Raw genomic sequence first — 20,265 nt, 5'->3', positions numbered from 1 at the left:
GGGCAGAACTAAACTGACTGAAATCTCGTTATCTAAGAATTATTTTGTGTAAAAATGTTTGCACAAAATATGCTTCATAAAGAGATATCCTAACCTGTTTAATGAAGCATAATTGATCATCTTTAAGATCTGTTTACCCTAACATTTATCTGCTTTTATTACAGTTTGTTGAGCCGAAAAGAGCGACTGAAGAACTGTGAAAAAATTGCAGTGAACCTTGAACTCGGCACCATGAGTGTCAAACCTGAGGCCACACCACTGAAGACAATGGACAAGAGATCTGCAACATGCAATCCTCTGCCAGACAGAAGTCTGACCACATCTCTTAAAGGAACAGGATTCCTTCAGGTTGACTGAAACACTTTGAACTAACAACAGCACAAACTTTAACAAAGCCCAACACTTATTTTATTTATTTTATTCTTAATAAATGTCCATTCAGACCTCTGCTAACAAAATTACAGAGCATCTGGTTGGAAAAGCTATTCATCTTTCATATATTTTTCTGTAGGTTTCCAGTGGAAGCGGCAGCAGCTTTAAAAGTCCCTCTTCCTCCAAGCCAACCACCAAAGAAATGAAGATCTCGCATTCATCATCTGCAACTAGAGATATCCCGAAATCTAATAAAGACTGCAAGAGCTCTGCCTCATCAACTGGATCCACAAAAAGTAGCTTGATGTCTAGCGCCACGTCTTTGTCAGTAAAAACACAAAAAGACGCACCTGAGTATATGAAATCTCAAACTAATCAGTACTCTTCTGCAGGCGGCAGTAAAATTTTTCCTTCCTCTTCGTCAAAGACTTTTAAGTCTTTAGGATCTGTAAATGAGAAAGATCAGCAGAGCAAGAGAGAGGCTCCTCTCAGAGCACCACAAACATCATCCGCATCCTCAAGTCAAAGCACCAGTTCACCTGCAACATCTGCAGAAACTCCTCAGTTGGATAAACATGGAGCTGTACTTACTCCTGCTGCAGTAGCAAAGGCTAACCACAAGGTGTCAGCAGAAAGCGGCACTGCAAAGCATCAGTTAAGCCCAAAAGTGGCAACATCAAATTTGAACCAAGGCTGTTTTAAAGCTGAAACACTCAAAGAGGGAACTGAAAGCAAAGAAAAACAGAAGAAAATGGACAATAATATGAGGAATCATGTGAAACAGGGAAATGACCCTCTTGATTCAAAACATATTGCTACCAAAGGGCCTTTGGTTGCAATTAAAGAGGAAAAACCTCTGGGAAAAGATGAGGATTCAAAAGTAAAATTGGACCAGAGCATGAAAACGTCTAGTGGTGAAGAGGGATATACTTTACCAATAAAACAGGAAAGTTCAGATAAAAAGTATGAGACAAAAATAAAGGAAAGCAGTTCAGAAACTGGAGAGAAGACAGTTTGTAAGGACTCTGTTCCTGATGAATCTCCCATACACACATTTGTTAAGAAAACTGACAGAGGAGCCAATCAAGATGAAACAAATCAAGACAAATCAGCCACTGTTGTAAGAACAATCAGTCAATCAGGGAAAGATGTTTATGCTGAACAAAAAGAGATTAGAAAGGATGGCCTTGGAGTTTCTGCTCAAGAAGAAAAACCTTTTGTCAAAGACGAAGGTTTGGCAGTAAAACTAGACAAGAAAACCAGAGTGTCTGAATCTGAAGATGGACAAAATTCTGCAAAAGAACAGAGTTTGGATAAACAACCTGAGACACGATCAAAGATCATCAGTGCAGAGACTGGAAAAAAGATGAGGGAGATGATCTGTGAGGACTCTCTTCAAGATAAATCTGGTACAAAAAGATCTGCCAGACTAGCCAATCCTGAGCAAACCAAAGAAGACAATGCAGCCACTAATAAACCCACCATTCCCACGAGATTGACAATAACTGAGAAAGACTCTTTGGATGGAAGAAAAGATAATACTCCAAGAAAGAGAAACACTACTGCCAGAGTTTCACAACAACAAAATGAAGAGAAAAGTGAAGAAAGGTCTGTCAAAAACACCCCACCATCAACCTGTGAGCAGAAATCGCGAGATATCTTGGACGTCGTTGACTTCAATGCTTATTCCTCTACCTCAGGTCAACGAACCCATTCATCTTTGGCAACTGCTAAGGCATTGGCAGAAACTGATCAGTTGGAGAAAAAAGAAGCAAATCCAACGGAGGATACAGTGGTAAAATCTGAATGCAAAGTGACTACAGAGAGAAAATCTGCAAAAATGGATTCAGGTTTAGTGGTGGATACATCTGAAAAGAAGTTGGCCAGCAAAGCTGAAACCCCAAATTATACAACAAATAAAGATCTTTGGGTATCAGATACTGTTGGTAATGAGGTTCAAACATGTAGTCAGTCAGCAGCTGTTAACAAGCAAGAACATCTGGTCAAAGATGAAGGTTTGGCAGTAAAATCAAGCCAGGGAACTAAAGCATCTAAATCTGAGGATGGAGTAAATTCATCAAAAAAACAGGAGAGTTCACTGAATCAAACTGAATCACAATCAAAAGACATCAGTGCAGAAATGCAGACAGAGGAAATGGTTTATAAGGACTCTGTTCAACATAAATCTGGTTTAAGAAGATGTTTCAGACGAACTACCAGATTAGCCAATCAAGACAAAACAAATGAAAACAAAGCAGCTAGAGGAGGAAAACTTACAGAGTCCGACTCTTTGGTTGAAAGAAAAGAAGATAAGACTCCAACAAGGAGGAGGAGAACTCCTGCCAGAGATCCTCAACAACAAAACGAAGAGAAAACTCACAAAGTGTCTAGTAAAAACGTCCTGTCGATAACCTGCAACTCCAGAGAGACTCAAGAGGAGGAAAAAGAAGCTGCAACGCCCAGAAGAAGAGGTCGACCCAAGAAGAAAGTTAGACCGGTTCCAGGTGAGTAAACGGGGCTCCATCAGATGGAATCACTAAAACATGATGAAACCAAGTTAACTTATTATTTTCTGCTGCTGCATAATGGCTACTGAGAAAGACAAGTGTTTTGTTGTTGACTTACCATACAGAAACCACTTGCTGCATTCTTGTTGGTTGTGCAGGAGGCTCCACTTCTGCTTTTCAAAGATGTATTGTTATATAATTGTGCATCTGTTTGCAGCCATTTTCATGTGTTAAGTGTAAACGTTGAGTTGGGGGACGTGGCAAACAGCAGCAGCTTATTTGGATTTAAAGTGACGAGATGTCCTAAAACAGCCCCAAATAGGCAAAACTGAGCAGACTAAAATCTTATTTTTCAAAAATTATTTTGTGCAAAAGATGAACGTATTTATAAACCTATCCTGACCTTGAAGGAAGCATAATAGATCACCTTTAAACTAGATTTTCCAGTTGAAAGAATCTCTTTACCTAACATTGGTGGTAAATGGCAACATTGGCCACATTAATAATTGTCAATAATGTTCCCTGCTGTGAATCCTTTAGAGAAAACTCTCGAAGTGTCTCCTAAAAACGTCCTGTCGATGACCTGCAACTTCAGAGAGACTCAAGAGGAGGAAAAAGAAGCTGCAACGCCCAGAAGAAGAGGTCGACCCAAGAAGAAAGTCAGACCTGTTCCAGGTGAGTAAACGGGGCTCCATCTGATAGAATCACTAAAACATGATGAAACCAAGTTAACTTATTATCTTCTGCTGCTGCATAATGGCTGCTGGAAAAGACAAGTGTTTTGTTGTTGCCTTACCATCCAGAAACCACTGGATGCATTCTTGTTGGTTGTGCAGGAGGCTCCACTTCTGCTTTTCAAAGATGTACTGTCGTATAATTGTGCATCTGTTTGCAGCCATTTTCATGTGTGAGTGTAAACGTAAAGTTGGGGGACGTGGCAAACAGCAGCAGCTTATTTGGATTTAAAGTGACGAGACGCCCTAAAACAGCCCCAAATAGGCAAAACTGAGCAGATTAAAATCTTATTTTAAAAATGATTTTTTGCAAAATATGTGATGAACATATTTATAAACCTATCCTGACCTTGAAGGAAGCATAATAGATCACCTTTAAACTAGATTTTCCAGTTGAAAGAATCTCTTTTAATGAATGTTGGTGATAAATAGCAACATTGGCCAAATTAACTATTATAATTGCCAATAATTTTCTCTACTGTTAATCCTTTGTAAACGAAGAGAAAACTCTCGAAGTGTCTCCTAAAAACGTCACGCCAAAGACCTGCAACTCCAGAGAGACTCAAGAGGAGGAAAAAGAAGCTGCAACGCCCAGAAGAAGAGGTCGACCCAAGAAGAAAGTCAGACCGGTTCCAGGTGAGTAAACGGGGCTCCATCTAATAGAATCACTAAAACACGATGAAACCAAGTTAACTTATTATCTTCTGCTGCTGCATAATGGCTGCTGGAAAAGACAAGTGTTTTGTTGTTGCCTTACCATCCAGAAACCACTGGATGCATTCTTGTTGGTTGTGCAGGAGGCTCCACTTCTGCTTTTCAAAGATGTACTGTCGTATAATTGTGCATCTGTTTGCAGCCATTTTCATGTGTAAATGTAAACGTAAAGTTGGGGGACGTGGCAAACAGCAGCAGCTTATTTGGATTTAAAGTGACGAGACGCCCTAAAACAGCCCCAAATAGGCAAAACAGAGCAGATTAAAATCTTATCTGAAAATGATTTTGTGCAAAATATGTGATGAACGCATTTATAAACCTATCTTGACCTTGAAGGAAGCATAATAGATCACCTTTAAACTAGATTTTCCAGTTGAAAGAACCTCTATACCGAATGTTGGTGGTAAATAGCAACATTGGCCAAATTAACTATTATAATTGCCAATAATGTTCCCCACGGCGAATCCTTTATCCTTCAGACAACTTTTCATCTCAAAAAGTCTCAAAAACCTACATTTGGATAATATTTGTATATTTGTGTGGAAGTTCAGATTAAATTGTTACCATTTCTGTTGTATTTTCTTAATTTCTGTTTTACTTCCTCTTTTTCTAGTACAACATAAACGAAAGATGGATCTTTCTGGACCTGAGCCAAAGAGGTTCTGCTCTCAGTTTGCTCCGGTTGCTGCCGGTGTCAGATGCCCTCCTCATCAACCTCAGAGACCTCTGTGGTGAGAAAACACAATACAAAATCATCCATCTACTGTAATTGTGCTTCATTAAGTTCATTCTTCAATACGCTTCAGATTTCTGTAATGTTTTTACCTCAAGTGACTAAACCACACAGAAATTTCACCGAATTCACACTCATGTACACTGCAAAAACACAAAATATTGGGGTGCTGTGGTGGCGCAGGGGCAAAGCACAACCCACGTATTGAGGCCTTAGTCCTTGTGGCGGTGGTTGCAGGTTCGATTCCCGGCCTGGCAACATTTGCTGCATGTCTTCCCCCTTTCTGATTACCCTCTTTCCTGTCGAACTACTTTCAAATAAAGGCCACTAGAGCTAACAAAACCTTACAAAAAAACCCCACAAAATATTACCAAGTATTTTTAGTCTAGTTTTCAGTGCAAATATCTTATTACAATTGAAATAAGACAAAACTAACTTACAAGTAACTTTTCAGCAAGATGAGTGCACTTGTTTTAGTACTAATAGAAAAAAGTACTAGTTCCATTGGCAGATTATTTCACTTACAACATAGGAAAAATATCTTGTTATAAGTGAACGGTACAGTGTGACTCAACAATTTGGAAGTTTTTTAAATTGCTCATTTTCCAGACACAAAATACATTAAAAACATTTTTTGTTTTTTAAGCGCTTGGTCTGTTTTCAGAAGCAGTAGAAACCCAAAAGGAAGTGTAAAAATGTGCAAAAAATGAATTTTGCATAAGTAGTGTCAGCTGTGTGGTTGTTTTTTCACGGCAACAAAAGGACATGGAAACATTTATATGTAATATTGGCAAATAGCGGCTCTAACAGCAGTATTAATATTGCTTATTGATAACGGCAAATTTTTTCAGATCGGAACGTCCTTAGTTGTGAAATGTAGCATTGAGGAGTCTGTTGATTTTCTACTCTTGAGGTTAAACGGTTTGAGAACCAGATTATTCATACAGCCACAGAACTGGTGGTTTATCTCATGACTGCTCATTTATTTTGTTTCTTTTTCTCTCCTCCTTTTCAGAAGAGTTTCAAGACGCTCACACATGAAGCTCTGAACGGCCTTTCTTTCTGATTGACAACCTTTTTTGGAGAATTTTAATCTGTTTTGAGGTTTAGGACGTAACTAGGGCAGCAGATACAGTTTATGCTTTTTAAAAATCTTTTACACTGGATGCTGTTTATTAAGTGTTGTACAATTGTTTTTTAAAGTCTACTTTTATATTTACATTTTTTCAAGATCAGCACCTTGTTGCAGATGGATCAACGTTATCTATACTTACCTTTCTGGAAAGTAAAAGTTATATATTTTTAATCATATGTTTAATCATTAATGCAAGGATGTATGAATACATGGTTACTCGGGTAAACTTTTTTTATCAGGATGCTCTAGTGTGCTAAATCTTTAGCATGTGTGGGATTTTTACTTATGTCAAATGTTTAAAATGAAAGTCTTTTCCCTGTTTCTTTTTTTAATTAAAAGATACTTGATAGAAAAAAGTTTGATGTTGCATAACTTCTTTTAAAAAAAAAAGAAAACTAATCCACAAGCATGTAGTAGCCAGATGATGCATAAAATGGAGGATTGTTCCCACAAGACTGGGAAACATCCCTTGCTATACTAAATACGTAAACATAGAAATAATCACCAATCCATGGTGCCGGACTTCAGCTTAGTTTACCTTTAGGATAAAACCAAGAGAAGCAAAAGAAAAGACACATTTCTACAAATCTACTGCAAAACTACACCTACTCTCAAGGGTCTTATCCTGCCTGTTTTCATGATTATGTGTGACCAAACTGACTTTAACTGGTTTCAGCAGATGTGTGTGTGTGTGTGTGTGTGTGTGTGTGTGTGTGTGTGTGTGTGTGTGTGAGAGAGAGAGCAAGATAAATAAATAAATCTCAAGATAATATCAAATATCAGTTTCAGACACTTTCAGCTGAGAGCACAGTTTCTTTTCACCCTAACGAAATAATGAAGCACATGCTCTCAATTACAGAACTTTAATTTCATTACTACACCAGTTTTTGACCCACAAAATAAATTGTAAGAGGCCCTGTGACCCCAACTCCAGTGGCAACACAATCAGCACCTACAGCAAATATATCGACCAATGTGTTGCTTTATTCAACTCTAGTTTTTAATGTCCATCCATCCATCCATTTTCTGTTCACCCTTTGTCCCTAATGGGGTCGGGAGGGTTGCTGGTGCCAATCTCCAGCTACATTCCGGGCGAGAGGCGGGGTACACCCTGGACAGGTCGCCAGTCTGTCGCAGTAGTTTTTAATGTTTTACACTAAATATATATTGCATGTTCTTTCTCATTGCCACTTTTGGTATTTAGGTTATTTGTTCAACAGGATCTCAAGACCCCAAAATGACATTTTTGGGAACTCGATGGATACATTACTGCAGCTTTGCACTACAAGTAGAGTTTTTACAGTTGCAGGACATTGTCCCCCAAGGACTGCATCTGCAGATCTCTGGTTTATACTGTTAGCCAGATAAAGAAGCTTTTTCAGTCAGGATAACCTGACATTTTGTTCAGGACTCAGACATTGGTTAAGATATGAAATATGTTTATGGAAACAAACTTAATCTTTCAGGCAGTGTTGCCTTCAGTTTTTCTGTTAAGGGGTCAAAAGTCATGTGATTTCATTACTTACTTTAGACTTAGACTTAGACTGACTTTATTGTCATTTTGCATGCACACTCATTCCCTTCCCAAACCCACATGGTGGATGTCGTGGCTGAAAGCTGTCGTTACAATTTTATTAACAAGAAACTAATTTAGAGGTAAGAAAATATATATATATTTTACCAATTGAAAATTTTGTGTGGTACAATTACTGCTGGAATTGTAAGACTGTCAATTGAAAATATAGCTTAACCAAAATGTGGTCCATTTTTCCTTTTAGCACAATGCTAATACAGCTAGCTAAACAACGGCTGGTAGGTGTGCCGAAAGATATTGTCACAAAGATATTGTCACCAATTACAGGCTGCCAGTTTTTAAAACCCTAAAAAAAAGAATCAGTTCACATCAGCAGCCAGTAGATGGCAGTGTTTAGGAGGTCCACAAGCTTAAGAGAAGTGAGGAAGTACGCAGAAAGGGAGGATTAGTTCCAACAAAAGTAGATAAACACTTTATAGAAACAACATGATGGGGCTTACAGTAAATTTTATTTGGGTTCCAGCACAAGGAAAGCACCAAGAAGATGAGGCAATAGAACATGCTATTTTGCATTGCAGGAATTATCAGATTCAGAGGAACAAGTTGGTTAAAAGCCCTAGTTATTGCAAAAACATTGAGAAAGTAGAGAATATCATGCTATTTATTATTTTTTAAAATGGTGTAAGTTGTATAAAAGGATCTATTTTTAATATTTTTTATATACTTGTTTTTGTCATTTGGTTCACACTACTTACCGGTTGGTGGCGGTAATGCGTAGCTAACATTTTAGGCCAACCGTCAATAAAACTCGAGAAGAAGAGGAAGAAGGAAAAAGACAGAAGAGGACGATGAACGGATCCGAACTCCACTAAGAGCCGAAGGTAAGAAGCTGAAGATTTTAATAAGACAGCAGGGAAACATGTTTGAACTTTTCGTTTCTGCGTGTATAATAGGCGTTACCGTTATGCTCGCATATTCTCGATCATAACAGTCCAACGCGGCGAAGCTGTGACAAGTTGATGTAACTATATTATCTCTCTTAAAAAAAAAAAACAAGTTTTAATGTCGGTTTGCTTTCGTTTGGTGCGTTGTCCAAATAAAGCGCCAAACGTTAAAACGCAGTCAAGAGGGACTCCGGCTGCCGATGCCCGGCCATAACTGGTGAATTTCGTAAGTGGCTCTGAATTTGGAAACTTGTTTTGACAAAAAATAATCCTCCCATCCGCTTCTCGCTTACGAAGCTGAAGTTAGTTTCCGATTGCAGCTTCCGACTCGGAAAATGGCTGAACGGCGATTCCACCTAATTTTTCACTACCTTCCGCATCTTTAATCTACTCTAGCTAAAAAACTACAACACCTAGACTCTTCAAACCTGGGCCGGATTATTCTGCTCTGACAGCAGAATATTTAAAACCATGTTTGGGATTTGTGAAATTTTTTTCTGATTTGTGAAACTTCAATAAAGGTTGATTTCACCTCTGGATCAGACTAGAATCGCTCCAGTTCCAAAACTACAAGACCTAGAATCAAACCTGCATAGCAGAATATTTTAATCCAAGTTTGTGATTTGTGAAACCTTTATCTTATTTGTGAAACTTCACTAAAGTCCAGATTACTATTCACACTCGATCCATGCAACACCTGGACTCTTCAAACCTGGGCTGGTTTGAAGTGTTTCTCGAATTCAATTCTAATTCAAAACCACTTTATTAATCCCAAAGGGAAATTAAATGTTGCTGTAGCTCATTAATTCTTCAAAGAGTTATTGTAGATGGTGACGGCTGTTTGAAGGAAATATCTTCTGCCATTTCCTGAATCTGAAACCAACTTCAGCTTCAAACCTACCCCGAGGTCAGAGGTTAATGAAAGAAATGCTAGTCCAAATAAACTCATAAACTCCAAACACTGGTGTAAGACCACTTTCAACTAGACTAAAAACTTCACCCGAGTTGGGTAGTAATTACTTGAGTAAGTTTTTAGAGGAAAACAAAGTACTTTTAGGAGTTTTTTTTTTTTTACTACGCTGTACTTTCTTACTTTTACTTGAGTAATTTATTATGAACTATCGCTATTTTTACTTGACTAAAATTTCTAGATTCTCTTCCCACTGTGAGTAACTTCACTGAATGAAGAACAAGCATGTTTTAACCAAATATTCACCACACTCCTGTAGTTTTCATAAAGTTTCATAAGTTGATTTTTTGTTTTTGTTTTTTTATTGAAAGAAACTGTTTTGGAAGAAGAATATTTTGCCTGATTTTGTAATGTTTTTATATGAATTATTGTCATTTTTGTCCTTAAAATATCAACATTTCCACATAATTTTATATTTTGGTCCATCTGTACTTTTTAAATATTAAATCATTGATCATTTGATCAGTTACTTTGTACTTGAGTAGACTTTTTACTTTTTTTTTTTTTTTTACACGAGTTATTTCTTGGATGAATACTTTTTACTTTCACTTGAGTAAAAAGCTTTTCAGTCATTTCAAAAGTATGTTGTAGTTAACAGTGTCAAGTGCTGTGCTGAGGTCACAGAACCAAAACTATTTAGCATTTCCCCAAAGTATACATCTTACAGAGTTAATATTACATGCATACCTTCTACTTTAGGTCTTCTTCAGCATGTCATACCACTTATGTCCACATTTACTTAAGTAAATGAAGTGTATATTTATACACTTCTTTTCCTATTCAGACTCAGTATCTCTGACCTTACCCCCAAATTTTTCCAAGCACACCCTTAAAACGTAAATCCTTACCAAAAAGTGTGCAAGTAAAGTAAATTCTTGAGGTAAATTTACGATGTTAGATAATGGTCTTGGTAGGTGTATCTCCTCTTATTAGATGTCTTGTAGCTGTTTTATCAAACTTAAAAGTTTCACATTTTCAAACATTATAAAAATGGTTTCAAAAGCTTTATCGAACTTTGGTAAACATTGAATACAGCTTTTATATCCTGATAAATATAACAAATGTGAAGTTGTGGTAGGTTTTGGTGTGGCAGGAGTAACATGTTTACTTTGATCATGACTGTATTGAATTTATTTATCATGATGTTTCTCTTTGCAAAATTTCGCCTGATTTAATCATTTAATTGTTTTGATCTTTTGTTCTTGAACCTGTATGTGACCTTGACTCTATTTCACAAGCTTTTTATCATTTAAAAAAAATGCAGGTAGTAAACTCCTGCAACTAGTTTACTACCTGCATTTTCCTAACTACTCTTCAATCCTCACCACTCTCCTGAGCTGTATGATCTCAATCATCACCACAATATATCAGTTGTGGGTATAGACAACAATGATAGTTCATTTGAGCGGTCAAAGACCTTATTGGTGTTGGGGAAATTGTCTTTAACAAAGAGTGAGGAAAAACTGTTTCAAAAATCAGAGAGTCTTGAGCAGAACACAGCATACAGTTTTATAGGAAGGGTTTCATTCCATTCACATAGTTTAACAATCTGCTTAGTTACAAAACAGATTGCAAGCATACACATATTCTTTCATTAAGGGAAATTCAGGGATGCCATGAGGGTGCAAAGAAGAAATAATAGAATAACTTTATAGTAATACAGAGTTCAGAGAAGTGGCTTAAGAAGACTTTCCCATGAGCACATGCATAACACAAGAATCACTGTACTGTTGTGCATTATTTTACTCATAATCATAGTAACCTTAAAATTTTCCACTACATTGGCAACAGTTTCCATGCACAGAACCCATCACATATGTTGTGAATATATCATCATCGCAGTATTAGTTCATGCAGTATTTGTATTGGAAAGGACTATTTGAGTGTGATAATTGTTGGCTAATATATCCAGTGTTCTGAACTTGTATTTTGCATGTTATTGCAATCGTTAGTCTGCTGGAGACAGTCTTATGGCAACAGATGTTCACACCAGACCATCTGTCTAATCTAAACTTCATCCTATGAACTCTAGATCATCCTATGAACTCTAGCCAAAAATGCTGGAGTTCATAGGATGATGGGGGCTTGGATCAGAACAGAAAGAAGAAAATTAATATAGCAACTGTTATTGTGAGTGCAATATTTTCTAATATTGCATCCAAGCAATCATGTTGCTGTTGAGACATTGCACACTTTGATATTGGACAGACTTCAATATATTGTGCAGGATCTTAGTGTATCCATGGCTCTGGAAAAGTTTACTTTGCACACCTGCAAGCTAACATCTCATCTCTTTCTACTTGAAATATGAAGAAACTGGTACAATTACAAAAGGGTGAAAGGGGAAGAAACCTGCACCCATTGATGCTAATGTTAACTACTTTTAGGAAAGAATCACAGTCATGTAGCGCCTTCTTGTTAACATTCACTTACTGTATTTTGACTTGTGTCTCTGCTAGGAATTACTTGAGCAGACTAAAGTTGGCAGGTGATTAATTCCCCTCCCCACCCAATTCATGTACATGAAACTGTCTTGAGTAACCATTGTTATTAATTGTTGCTCTCCATCTCGCTGTTCTTTCCTGTCAGGGTATTTTGCATTGTGTGCAGCTCCTGGGCCCTGAACAAGCTGCTGGAGAGATCTCAAGATGTTCCTCATTGACCATCGCAAAGGCTGCATCCTTTTAGCTGGCTGATCTGAAATCCCAACACTGACTTTGAGCAAAGTTCACGGTGTTGTTGTTTGGACTATGTGCTGTACATATATATTCACAATACCAATTGCTTTGGCCATAAATCTATCACATTTCCTTAATTAAAACTGCTGACCATCATGACTCATCCCATGTATAATCCATTTGCCTCTGGGGATGTAAATGCCTCTCCGGGACAATATGGACTCTCTACTGGACAGACACAGGGGACCATATGGAGGACTATACCTAATCTCGGACCTGGATCCAGCATAAACTTCCCTGGACAGTCATTTGATAGATCTAGTTTGCCTACAGTCAACAGGCCTGAACCAGGTCCAACCACTTCAAACATTCATTTACAGAGTACCATCAATATTTCTGCCAGAAATCAAATAACATACCAATCTTTTGGTCAAGGTGCCACAACAGAGTCAAGCTTTTCTGTCTCATCAGCTTCTCAATATCATCAACAATCCAATGTTTGTGATGGGAATAGTTCTTTTAACTGTTTCCCAGATTCCAGAAGTTCTAATAAAGATAATTCCTCAGAGTCTTCTTTAAATCCTTATTATTATGCAGGTCAACCAATCGGCCAACCTCTATCCCATGAGCTAGTGCTCACACCTTGGCTAGCTGAAAAGATTTTATTGCATTATGGATTTCAAAAAGAAGACTTGAATGAACTCATAAATTACCCTGACGAGGAAACTACAGCTGAGAAGCTACCCTACACTTTACAAAAGATTCGTATGAAGAACGCCAACAGAGCTTTACCTGCGGCCACGTCAGACTCTATGTCTCAACCAAGTTCAAGTGGAATTGTTAGTTTGAAAAAGCCAACAATATTACATGATGAACCACCATCGATCACTTGTCATACATCTGGGGATGAACATACAAATGTTGAGGATAAGACTGTTGAGAACTTTCTCAGTAAGGCTCAGAGTTGTGGATTCACTGTGCTGGTGAACAATGAGACTAGCAGTCAGGCTGAAAGAGTGCCTAAACAACACCTAGAATTAAACACCGGTGGTTCCATTTCTTCACATGACCAGCTGGGCTCTACTACCTGCTTGAGCTCAACAAGGAATATTGTAGCTCCGGCCCAGCAGGTGGAGACTCAATCAAACCAGTCTTTGCAATCAAGCATCCCTGCCTTTTCTCTACAAAATAAAAGCAGGGACATTGTATCACCAAAGTTTGGCCTCGATGGGTCTCCACCTGTAAAAGCACCAACTCACCCATTTACATCAAAAACACCAATTAATATAAGCCAGGGTGTATGTTTAGGGGGACCTGTCCTTGTTCACACAGAAAGTAAAACCCAAGACCAAAAGTCAAAGATCACAAAGATGGCACCGCAGAAGCAGTCCAAATTGCAGATCACACAAGCTGTGCAGCCTGCAGAGCCCACTACTTTGAGACAAGTTACTGCTCCCTCTTTCACCCCCACTGTTGTAGAAGTTTCACATCCGATTCTACATTCTGGCAACAATGTCGTTTCTTCATTTGTCCCAACCATGGATCTGGTCAAGACCACTGATACACAAGGATCTAAGCACCAGTCTCCAGTAAAACCTCCAACCTTCAAGGGTCTGCCGTCACTAGCCAAGATACATGACTGTACTGTGAGCAAACCAAGGAAGTTTCCACATACTTGTTCTTTATGCAAGACAAACTGTTCTCAATTGAAGGTGAGTCAAACATTGTTTTCTCTAGTTAACTGGCCCTTGTGATTTGCTTTTCCTTTTTATATATACAGTACAGACCAAAAGTTTGGACACACCTTCTAATTCAATGGGTTTTCTTTATTTTGATGACTATTTATAAGGCAAGAAATCCCACTTATTAACCTGACAGGGCAGGTTGACCTATGAAGTGAAAACCATTTCAGGTGACTACCTCTTGAAGCTCATCAAGAAAATGCAGTGTGTGCAAAGCAGTAATCACAGCAAAAGGTTGGTACTTTGAAGAAACTAGAATATAAGGGGTATTTTCAGTTGTTTTACACTTTTTTGTTTAGTGCATATTTCCACATGTGTTATTCATAGTTTTGATGCCTTCAGTGTGAATCTACAATGTCAATAGTCATGAAAATAAAGGAAACTCATTGAATTAAATGGTGTGTCCAAACTTTTGGTCTATACTGTGTGTGTATATATATATATATATATATATATATATGTATATGTATATATGTATGTATATGTAAGCCCTTATTGTGGTGGTTGTTTCTTTCTCTATTAAATGGAAGGCTATGTTTTGGTCACAGTGTATAAAGTTGTTTACATGGATTTCCACTGACATTTAGTGTATAGTTCAAAGACATCAGTGTGGGAATCTGCTTACAAATATGTGCTGAGTACTCAGAAATGGTCCTAATATCAGAGAGGGATTCATCTATTAGGTGGGAATGCTTTCACAAATGGTCATTAAAAACAAAAGTGTACCTGTGAAGAATGGTAAGAGGACCCTTTAAGGCAGTGGTCTCAAACTGCTTTCCTCAAGTGTTGGAGTCCTGCATCTTTTAGTTGTGTTCCTTGGCCTACCCACTTGAATTACATAGTGAAACTGCTTCACTAGCATACAGTTTAGCTCTACAAAGCTCTGCTAATGAGCTAATATTGGAGCCAGTTGTGCTGAAGCAGAGAGACATCTATAAGTTGCAGCTCACCAGCCCTAGTGCCTTAAAGGTAGGGGGAGATCCCAAAGAAATACTGGGTTAAGACATGAGAGAAGCAAAACTAGTCATAGGAAAATATTTTCTTGTGTAAACTGGGTTACTATCAAGTGGTTTATTTTTGTATTTTTTTTATTACATTAGTAAATTCCTAATAAGATTGGGATGGTCTATAGCAGGGGTGGGCAATCCTAGTCCTCAAGTGCTGGTTTCCTGCAACTCTTGTATGTCTCCCTGGTCCAACACACTTGAATCCAACAACTGAATCACCTCCTAAGTGCAGTCAAGTTCTCCAGAGTCCTGCTAATGACCTCATTATTTGACTCAGGTGTGTTGAAGTAGAGATGCATCTAAAACACAGGTGTCAAACTCCAGTCCTCAAGGGCCGGTGTCCTGCAACTTTTAGATGTGACTCTGCTGCACCACCTGAATAGAATAATTAGGTCATTAAGGCTCTGGTGACCTTATTTACACAAGGAGGAGGTCATTAAGCCATTTCATTCCAGTGTTTTGTACCTGTGGCACATCTAAAAGTGCAGGACACCGGCCCTCGAGGCCTGGAGTTGCCCACCCCTGGTCTATAGGCTAAACCTTTGACACTCATTTTATCTCACGTTTCACCCCATGTGGGTCATCTTATTTCTGTATGTAGTAATATTACAACCCAGAATAAGAAGTGTTACTTTCTCAGTTATGTCTCATTTTATTGCATGTTTTATATATTTTTGTACGTTTTTTCTTATGTTGTGCATTTATGATCTGGAATGATGTTTGTTTTGTTTTTTTTACAAACCTGAATCTGAAATGTTGCCATTCAAGATGGAAGATCTGGACATATTTTTATCTCCGCTGTTGGCTTCTGACACTACTGCATTTTTCAATAGACTTTATCCTTACAGTCAGCCTGTCAGCTCTAGCTAACATTTAAATATCTAAATTTCTGCCTTCAGAACTTTAAATTAAAGAATTAAATTTAGAACTTAAAACTTTAAATTAACGTTATACTATTGACGGTTCTACATGTTTGTTATTGTGACCGCCAGGATTGGACTGACCACCAGCAAACCAGTCTACACGTTGGGAACTGCAAACGTCTTCGGGAACAGTCAGTCTTTTGGGGTTTTTTCTGGCATATTTTTAGGTTAAAGAGGAATGTTTTACACACTTTTTATAAATGGACAGCAATATTAATTAGAGTGCAATGAAAGTATTTTAAAGAAAATTGTACTGGAATGATATACTTTTCTGATCTGTTGTTGGAGGCTAATATGAGAATTTGCCATTTTAAATCATTTTACGTCAGTCCAACATGTTGCCAATGAATCATTGACACTATAGACAGGCTGTGTTTTATGTTGCACCATAAACCCACAGACCACTTTAGCTGATCACTTGATATTGTCCATTGTTCTAGGCATTCTGTTTAAACAGAGAATGGCTTTTTAAACACAGTGGATCAGAAGTTTTGGAAATACTTGGACCAGACCATCTGGCACTAACAACTCCACCATATTTAAACTAGTTTATATCTCCTTGCTTTTCTGTTTCTGGTTCTTGGCTTGAACTTCACCGAGTTTGCCTTCCCCTTCACAACTAAGTCTAAGTGAATTTAGTTGCTTTCCTGTGATTGGCTGATTTACTATTTGTGCTATAAAACAATTGACCTGGGGTCTCTAATAAAGTGGTGAAATGTGGTTGTTACACCTTTCCTCTTAAGTCAATGTTATTTAATAGTATTCTTAAATATTCCACAGACACCCAGAGTGGGATGGCAAAGTACCAGGGCAAAGGTATATTTCTGTATTTACACAAATGACAATGATATATAGGGAATATATCTCTAACTGATGGTAAGTTTCGCTATTCTTTTTCTGTATAGTGATGCCATTAGAAGTGCCAAGATTTCTTCCTCCTCTCCTGACCACACTGCCCATGATCATAAAAAGAAAACCAGTGATGGGGCTCATTCCCGGTCTTCCTCTCACAGCCCACGCCGACGCTGCAGCTCTACCCATAGAAGTACCACTTCCAGCAGTAGTTCTAGATCTAAAAGTCCTCACAAACAGCGCAGTTATGAGCGTAGAAGAACTTCCACCAGCAGTAGTTCTTCCTCTAAAAGTCCTTATCGACGCCGTAGTTCTAGGTATAGAATGGCCATTACTAGCAGTAGTTCTCGCTCTAACAGCCCTCGTCGACGCCGCAGCCCTGAAGGTCGAAGGGGAACACGGAGCAATAGGACACAATCACTTCACAGCACCAGGCACAGTTGCAGGTTTGTGTCAATTAAATATTTAAATTTAGAGATAAAGATGTTAATTTGTATCCATAGTTTCAGGTTTATCTTTGCAAGAATGAAAGATTATTAAAACCTGCTATAATACGTTTATTCTTTTTTAGAAATGAGAACTTTATGTTTCCATCAGGTCTCGGTCTAGATCTACATCTCCACAGCACAACCGCCGTATTTTCTCCAACTATTGGAGACATTCAAGTGATTGGGAGAGAGGGTCACCAAAAGGAAGGTTTAAGACTTTTGGTTTACCAAGACGGAGCTCTGATATACCATCGTCTCCAAGGAAAAATACTGAGAAATTGCGCCATCCTTCCAACAGGCCCATCCTTGCTCCTGGCGCAAGGATGGTCCAAGAGCAACTCTCACGTACTAGAGAACGAGAACATAGTGATGAAAAACAGCAGTCAAGCAGGGGCCCCAATCGATGGTTGTCTCCAAGAAGTGAGGAGAGAAAGAGGTCACGAGGAAGGAGCCGTGACCGACAACGTTCACCAAGAAGGAGCAGTGAGCAACAGTTGTCTCCAACAAGACTAGTAAGGTCATTATGTCATGACAAACAACGTTCACCGCAGAAGAATCACAAAGCACAGTCATCGCCAAAAGGAAATGATGGGAAGCAGTGCTTATCCAACAAGCGCGTGGAGCGGTCTTCAGTAAGTGCAAGCCATAGGCGGCAGCTGTTCCTGGAGGAATCTCTGAAAAAGAAGCCATGCAGTGAACAAATTCTAACAAAGCAACTCATGAATTCAGGTTTGTTTTTACAATATTTGATGAATATCAGCCACAAGCCTGTCAGAATGAGCAATAAATCAATTAATCGCATGATAAATTAAAACGCACCAGTTGCTCCATCCCTGCACCAACCTTTTGACAAATTATATATGCTCATGCACTTCTGAATTTTTGTAACTTTTAACATTTTTTAACACAAAACCATGATGGGCAGCTGGAGGACTGCTCTATCGCCCCCTTGCACCAGGTTCAGCAGGTTTTCTAAGGGAAACCGTGGAGTTCATTGGACGCTTCCAGTATTAGTCAGTCTATTGGGCAAACTTGACCAAATATTTTTATATGCTTTCTAAAGCAAAATACTAGTTGGAGTTACTTGAACTGTATTGAATTTGTTTTTTTTTTTTAGGTTTGTTATGCACCAAAACTAATACTTTCTTTTTGGTTTATTATTTAAGCTTCTTTTGTGCCAGAGCAGCTAAACACTGCCAGTGTGTTTGCGTCTTCGGCTAGCACTGTACTGGCTGAGCAAGCTAAAAAACGGGCATCTTCATCATCACAATCATCATCAATGACCAACAAGATGGAGGCTTCCACATCATCAGGAGGCAACAGCCTAAGATCTGCTTCCTCGTCATCTTCCTTCAATCCAACAAAGTTGATGCTGGACAGAAACTTTAATCTGGTGCAACCTAACCTTCCAAGGAGTGAGGAACGCTCTACGACTATACCCAAGGTTGGTGTTTGGGTTTCATATTCTTGATATTTGTACGTCAGACATTAGTTTCCTATTAACCAATCAGAAAGTTGCATCAGAAGCTTTAAGTCTTAGACTCTCTTGCTGCCTCACTGCCTTAACTGACTGCAGATATGTATCAATATATCATAGAAAACACACTTTTCTATTTCTTCACTGTTACCCTCATGTTTTGCTCAGCAATGAGAGGAAGAAAACCACAAATATATTGGATTCTGATGCCTGTTGTGGACAATATTTAAATCCAGCTGCTATATTTCATCACTTGTCACTCATAACAGCAGCTGCAGTTCTTTAAGCAGCTTATTTTGTTTTTAACAGCCAGCTAAATTTACATTTCAACGTTTATTTCTTTCTTTTCTCCCCAGCCTCCATTTGCTCATCGCAATAAACCATCACCTCCAACCATGTTGAGGCTCAGAGGCAATTTTGATACTCTCTCCCATGGTGATGTGATCGCAGCCATGGAGTCCTTTGGAAAGACCAAATCCCTTTTACTGTTTAAGTCTAAACAAGAGGTATGGAAAATGTAGGATAAAATGTAGGTATCTTTGCGTGAGTTTCAACTAGAGAATTGGATACAAATCACATTTGTTACTGTGAATGTAACAAACCAAAAAATTACAACAAAATTTAAATTTTTTGTAATATTTTAGTCTAATTACAGATAAACTTAGTTGAATTAGAATATTTGGATGCTTTGTAGGCTCTGTATTATTTAGTCCCCATCTATGTCTACTTAATACCTGTAAATAATTTGCATAAAACTAGAGTATTGGCTTAGTTTCAGGAAATTTGGCGAAAAACATAAAAATATTTAAATCTCACACAATCAAATTAGGTATAATTTTTCTGATCATTTTACATTACTATGAAATATGAGACACTGAGGCCCTTTATGGATGTGATAAATTTCTTCATACAGTAATCACACTATCCTAGTAAACTGAGTAGGCATGCAAAATTCTTTCAAAAGGATCCATGATTAGTTGTAAAAATAGATTTTATTTGAGAAATATTTATTTTAAATGTAAAAACAGTACAGTAGTACTACTGTGTGCTGTTTAGTTTTTTTAAATCAATTTTAATAAAATGTTCTCACACGAACCGTGTTGATCACGCTGCGATGCATTCTGGGTAAATGACGCCTAACGGTCCAACAGCGTTAGCACTTTCCAGCCAAAACAGTGACGAGTAACGTCTTTAAGCCTTTTCAAATTGAACCGGAGCGCGTTGAAATCGATCGGGATGTAGAAATCATAAGAGGTGATGAGGAAGACCAAACAGAGGAAGAGGGCAGAGTTGGCCGTAGCTGGTGTCTGCTGCTGCCGCCAGCTTCATAAATGACACAGTGAATGACCCTTACCTCTGGTCGGACTCCGTGATCTGGTGAGTACTTCTATAACTCTGTGTCCGGTTCGTTGTTCGTCCGGGGCGGCAGGAGTCCCGCCGGTACATCAGGGTGTT

The 20,265-nt window shown here is 38.3% G+C and overlaps 2 protein-coding genes and 1 long non-coding RNA gene across 6 annotated transcripts in view; all 3 read left to right on the top strand.

The window, feature by feature from the left end:
• The window catches only part of LOC114157886 (uncharacterized), a 42,453-nt gene extending 38,196 nt beyond the window's left edge, over positions 1 to 4,257 (top strand). Inside the window, exons 56-59 of the mRNA XM_028039056.1 lie at positions 165 to 348; positions 512 to 2,876; positions 3,420 to 3,554; positions 4,115 to 4,257. Coding sequence (XP_027894857.1) covers positions 165 to 348; positions 512 to 2,876; positions 3,420 to 3,554; positions 4,115 to 4,257 — 2,827 coding nt within the window. The remainder of the gene's footprint in view (positions 1 to 164; positions 349 to 511; positions 2,877 to 3,419; positions 3,555 to 4,114) is intronic.
• Positions 4,258 to 4,482: 225 nt separating this feature from the next.
• On the top strand, positions 4,483 to 6,551 carry LOC114157790 (uncharacterized). The gene is made up of 2 exons (XR_003598272.1): positions 4,483 to 5,058; positions 6,076 to 6,551. It is a non-coding gene; the product is annotated as an uncharacterized LOC114157790 (long non-coding RNA).
• Positions 6,552 to 8,525: 1,974 nt separating this feature from the next.
• The window catches only part of LOC114157028 (uncharacterized), a 59,443-nt gene continuing 47,703 nt past the window's right edge, over positions 8,526 to 20,265 (top strand). For 2 of the 4 annotated variants that reach the window (XM_028037695.1, XM_028037692.1), the window contains exons 1-8: positions 8,526 to 8,610; positions 12,233 to 14,033; positions 16,063 to 16,124; positions 16,774 to 16,809; positions 16,899 to 17,291; positions 17,443 to 18,062; positions 18,500 to 18,777; positions 19,167 to 19,316. In XM_028037695.1, coding sequence (XP_027893496.1) covers positions 12,477 to 14,033; positions 16,063 to 16,124; positions 16,774 to 16,809; positions 16,899 to 17,291; positions 17,443 to 18,062; positions 18,500 to 18,777; positions 19,167 to 19,316 — 3,096 coding nt within the window. In that variant the 5' untranslated portion in view covers positions 8,526 to 8,610; positions 12,233 to 12,476. Of the gene's footprint in view, positions 8,611 to 8,831; positions 8,900 to 12,102; positions 12,132 to 12,232; positions 14,034 to 16,062; positions 16,125 to 16,773; positions 16,810 to 16,898; positions 17,292 to 17,442; positions 18,063 to 18,499; positions 18,778 to 19,166; positions 19,317 to 20,265 lie in introns of those variants that run through there. The other 2 variants (XM_028037693.1, XM_028037694.1) reach the window with 2 other exon arrangements.

Source organism: Xiphophorus couchianus, chromosome 14 (assembly GCF_001444195.1).
Source record: "Xiphophorus couchianus chromosome 14, X_couchianus-1.0, whole genome shotgun sequence".
Lineage (NCBI taxonomy): Eukaryota > Metazoa > Chordata > Actinopteri > Cyprinodontiformes > Poeciliidae > Xiphophorus > Xiphophorus couchianus.
The sequence above is the reverse complement of the archived record's forward strand: the minus strand, read 5'-3'. Positions and strand labels throughout refer to the sequence as shown.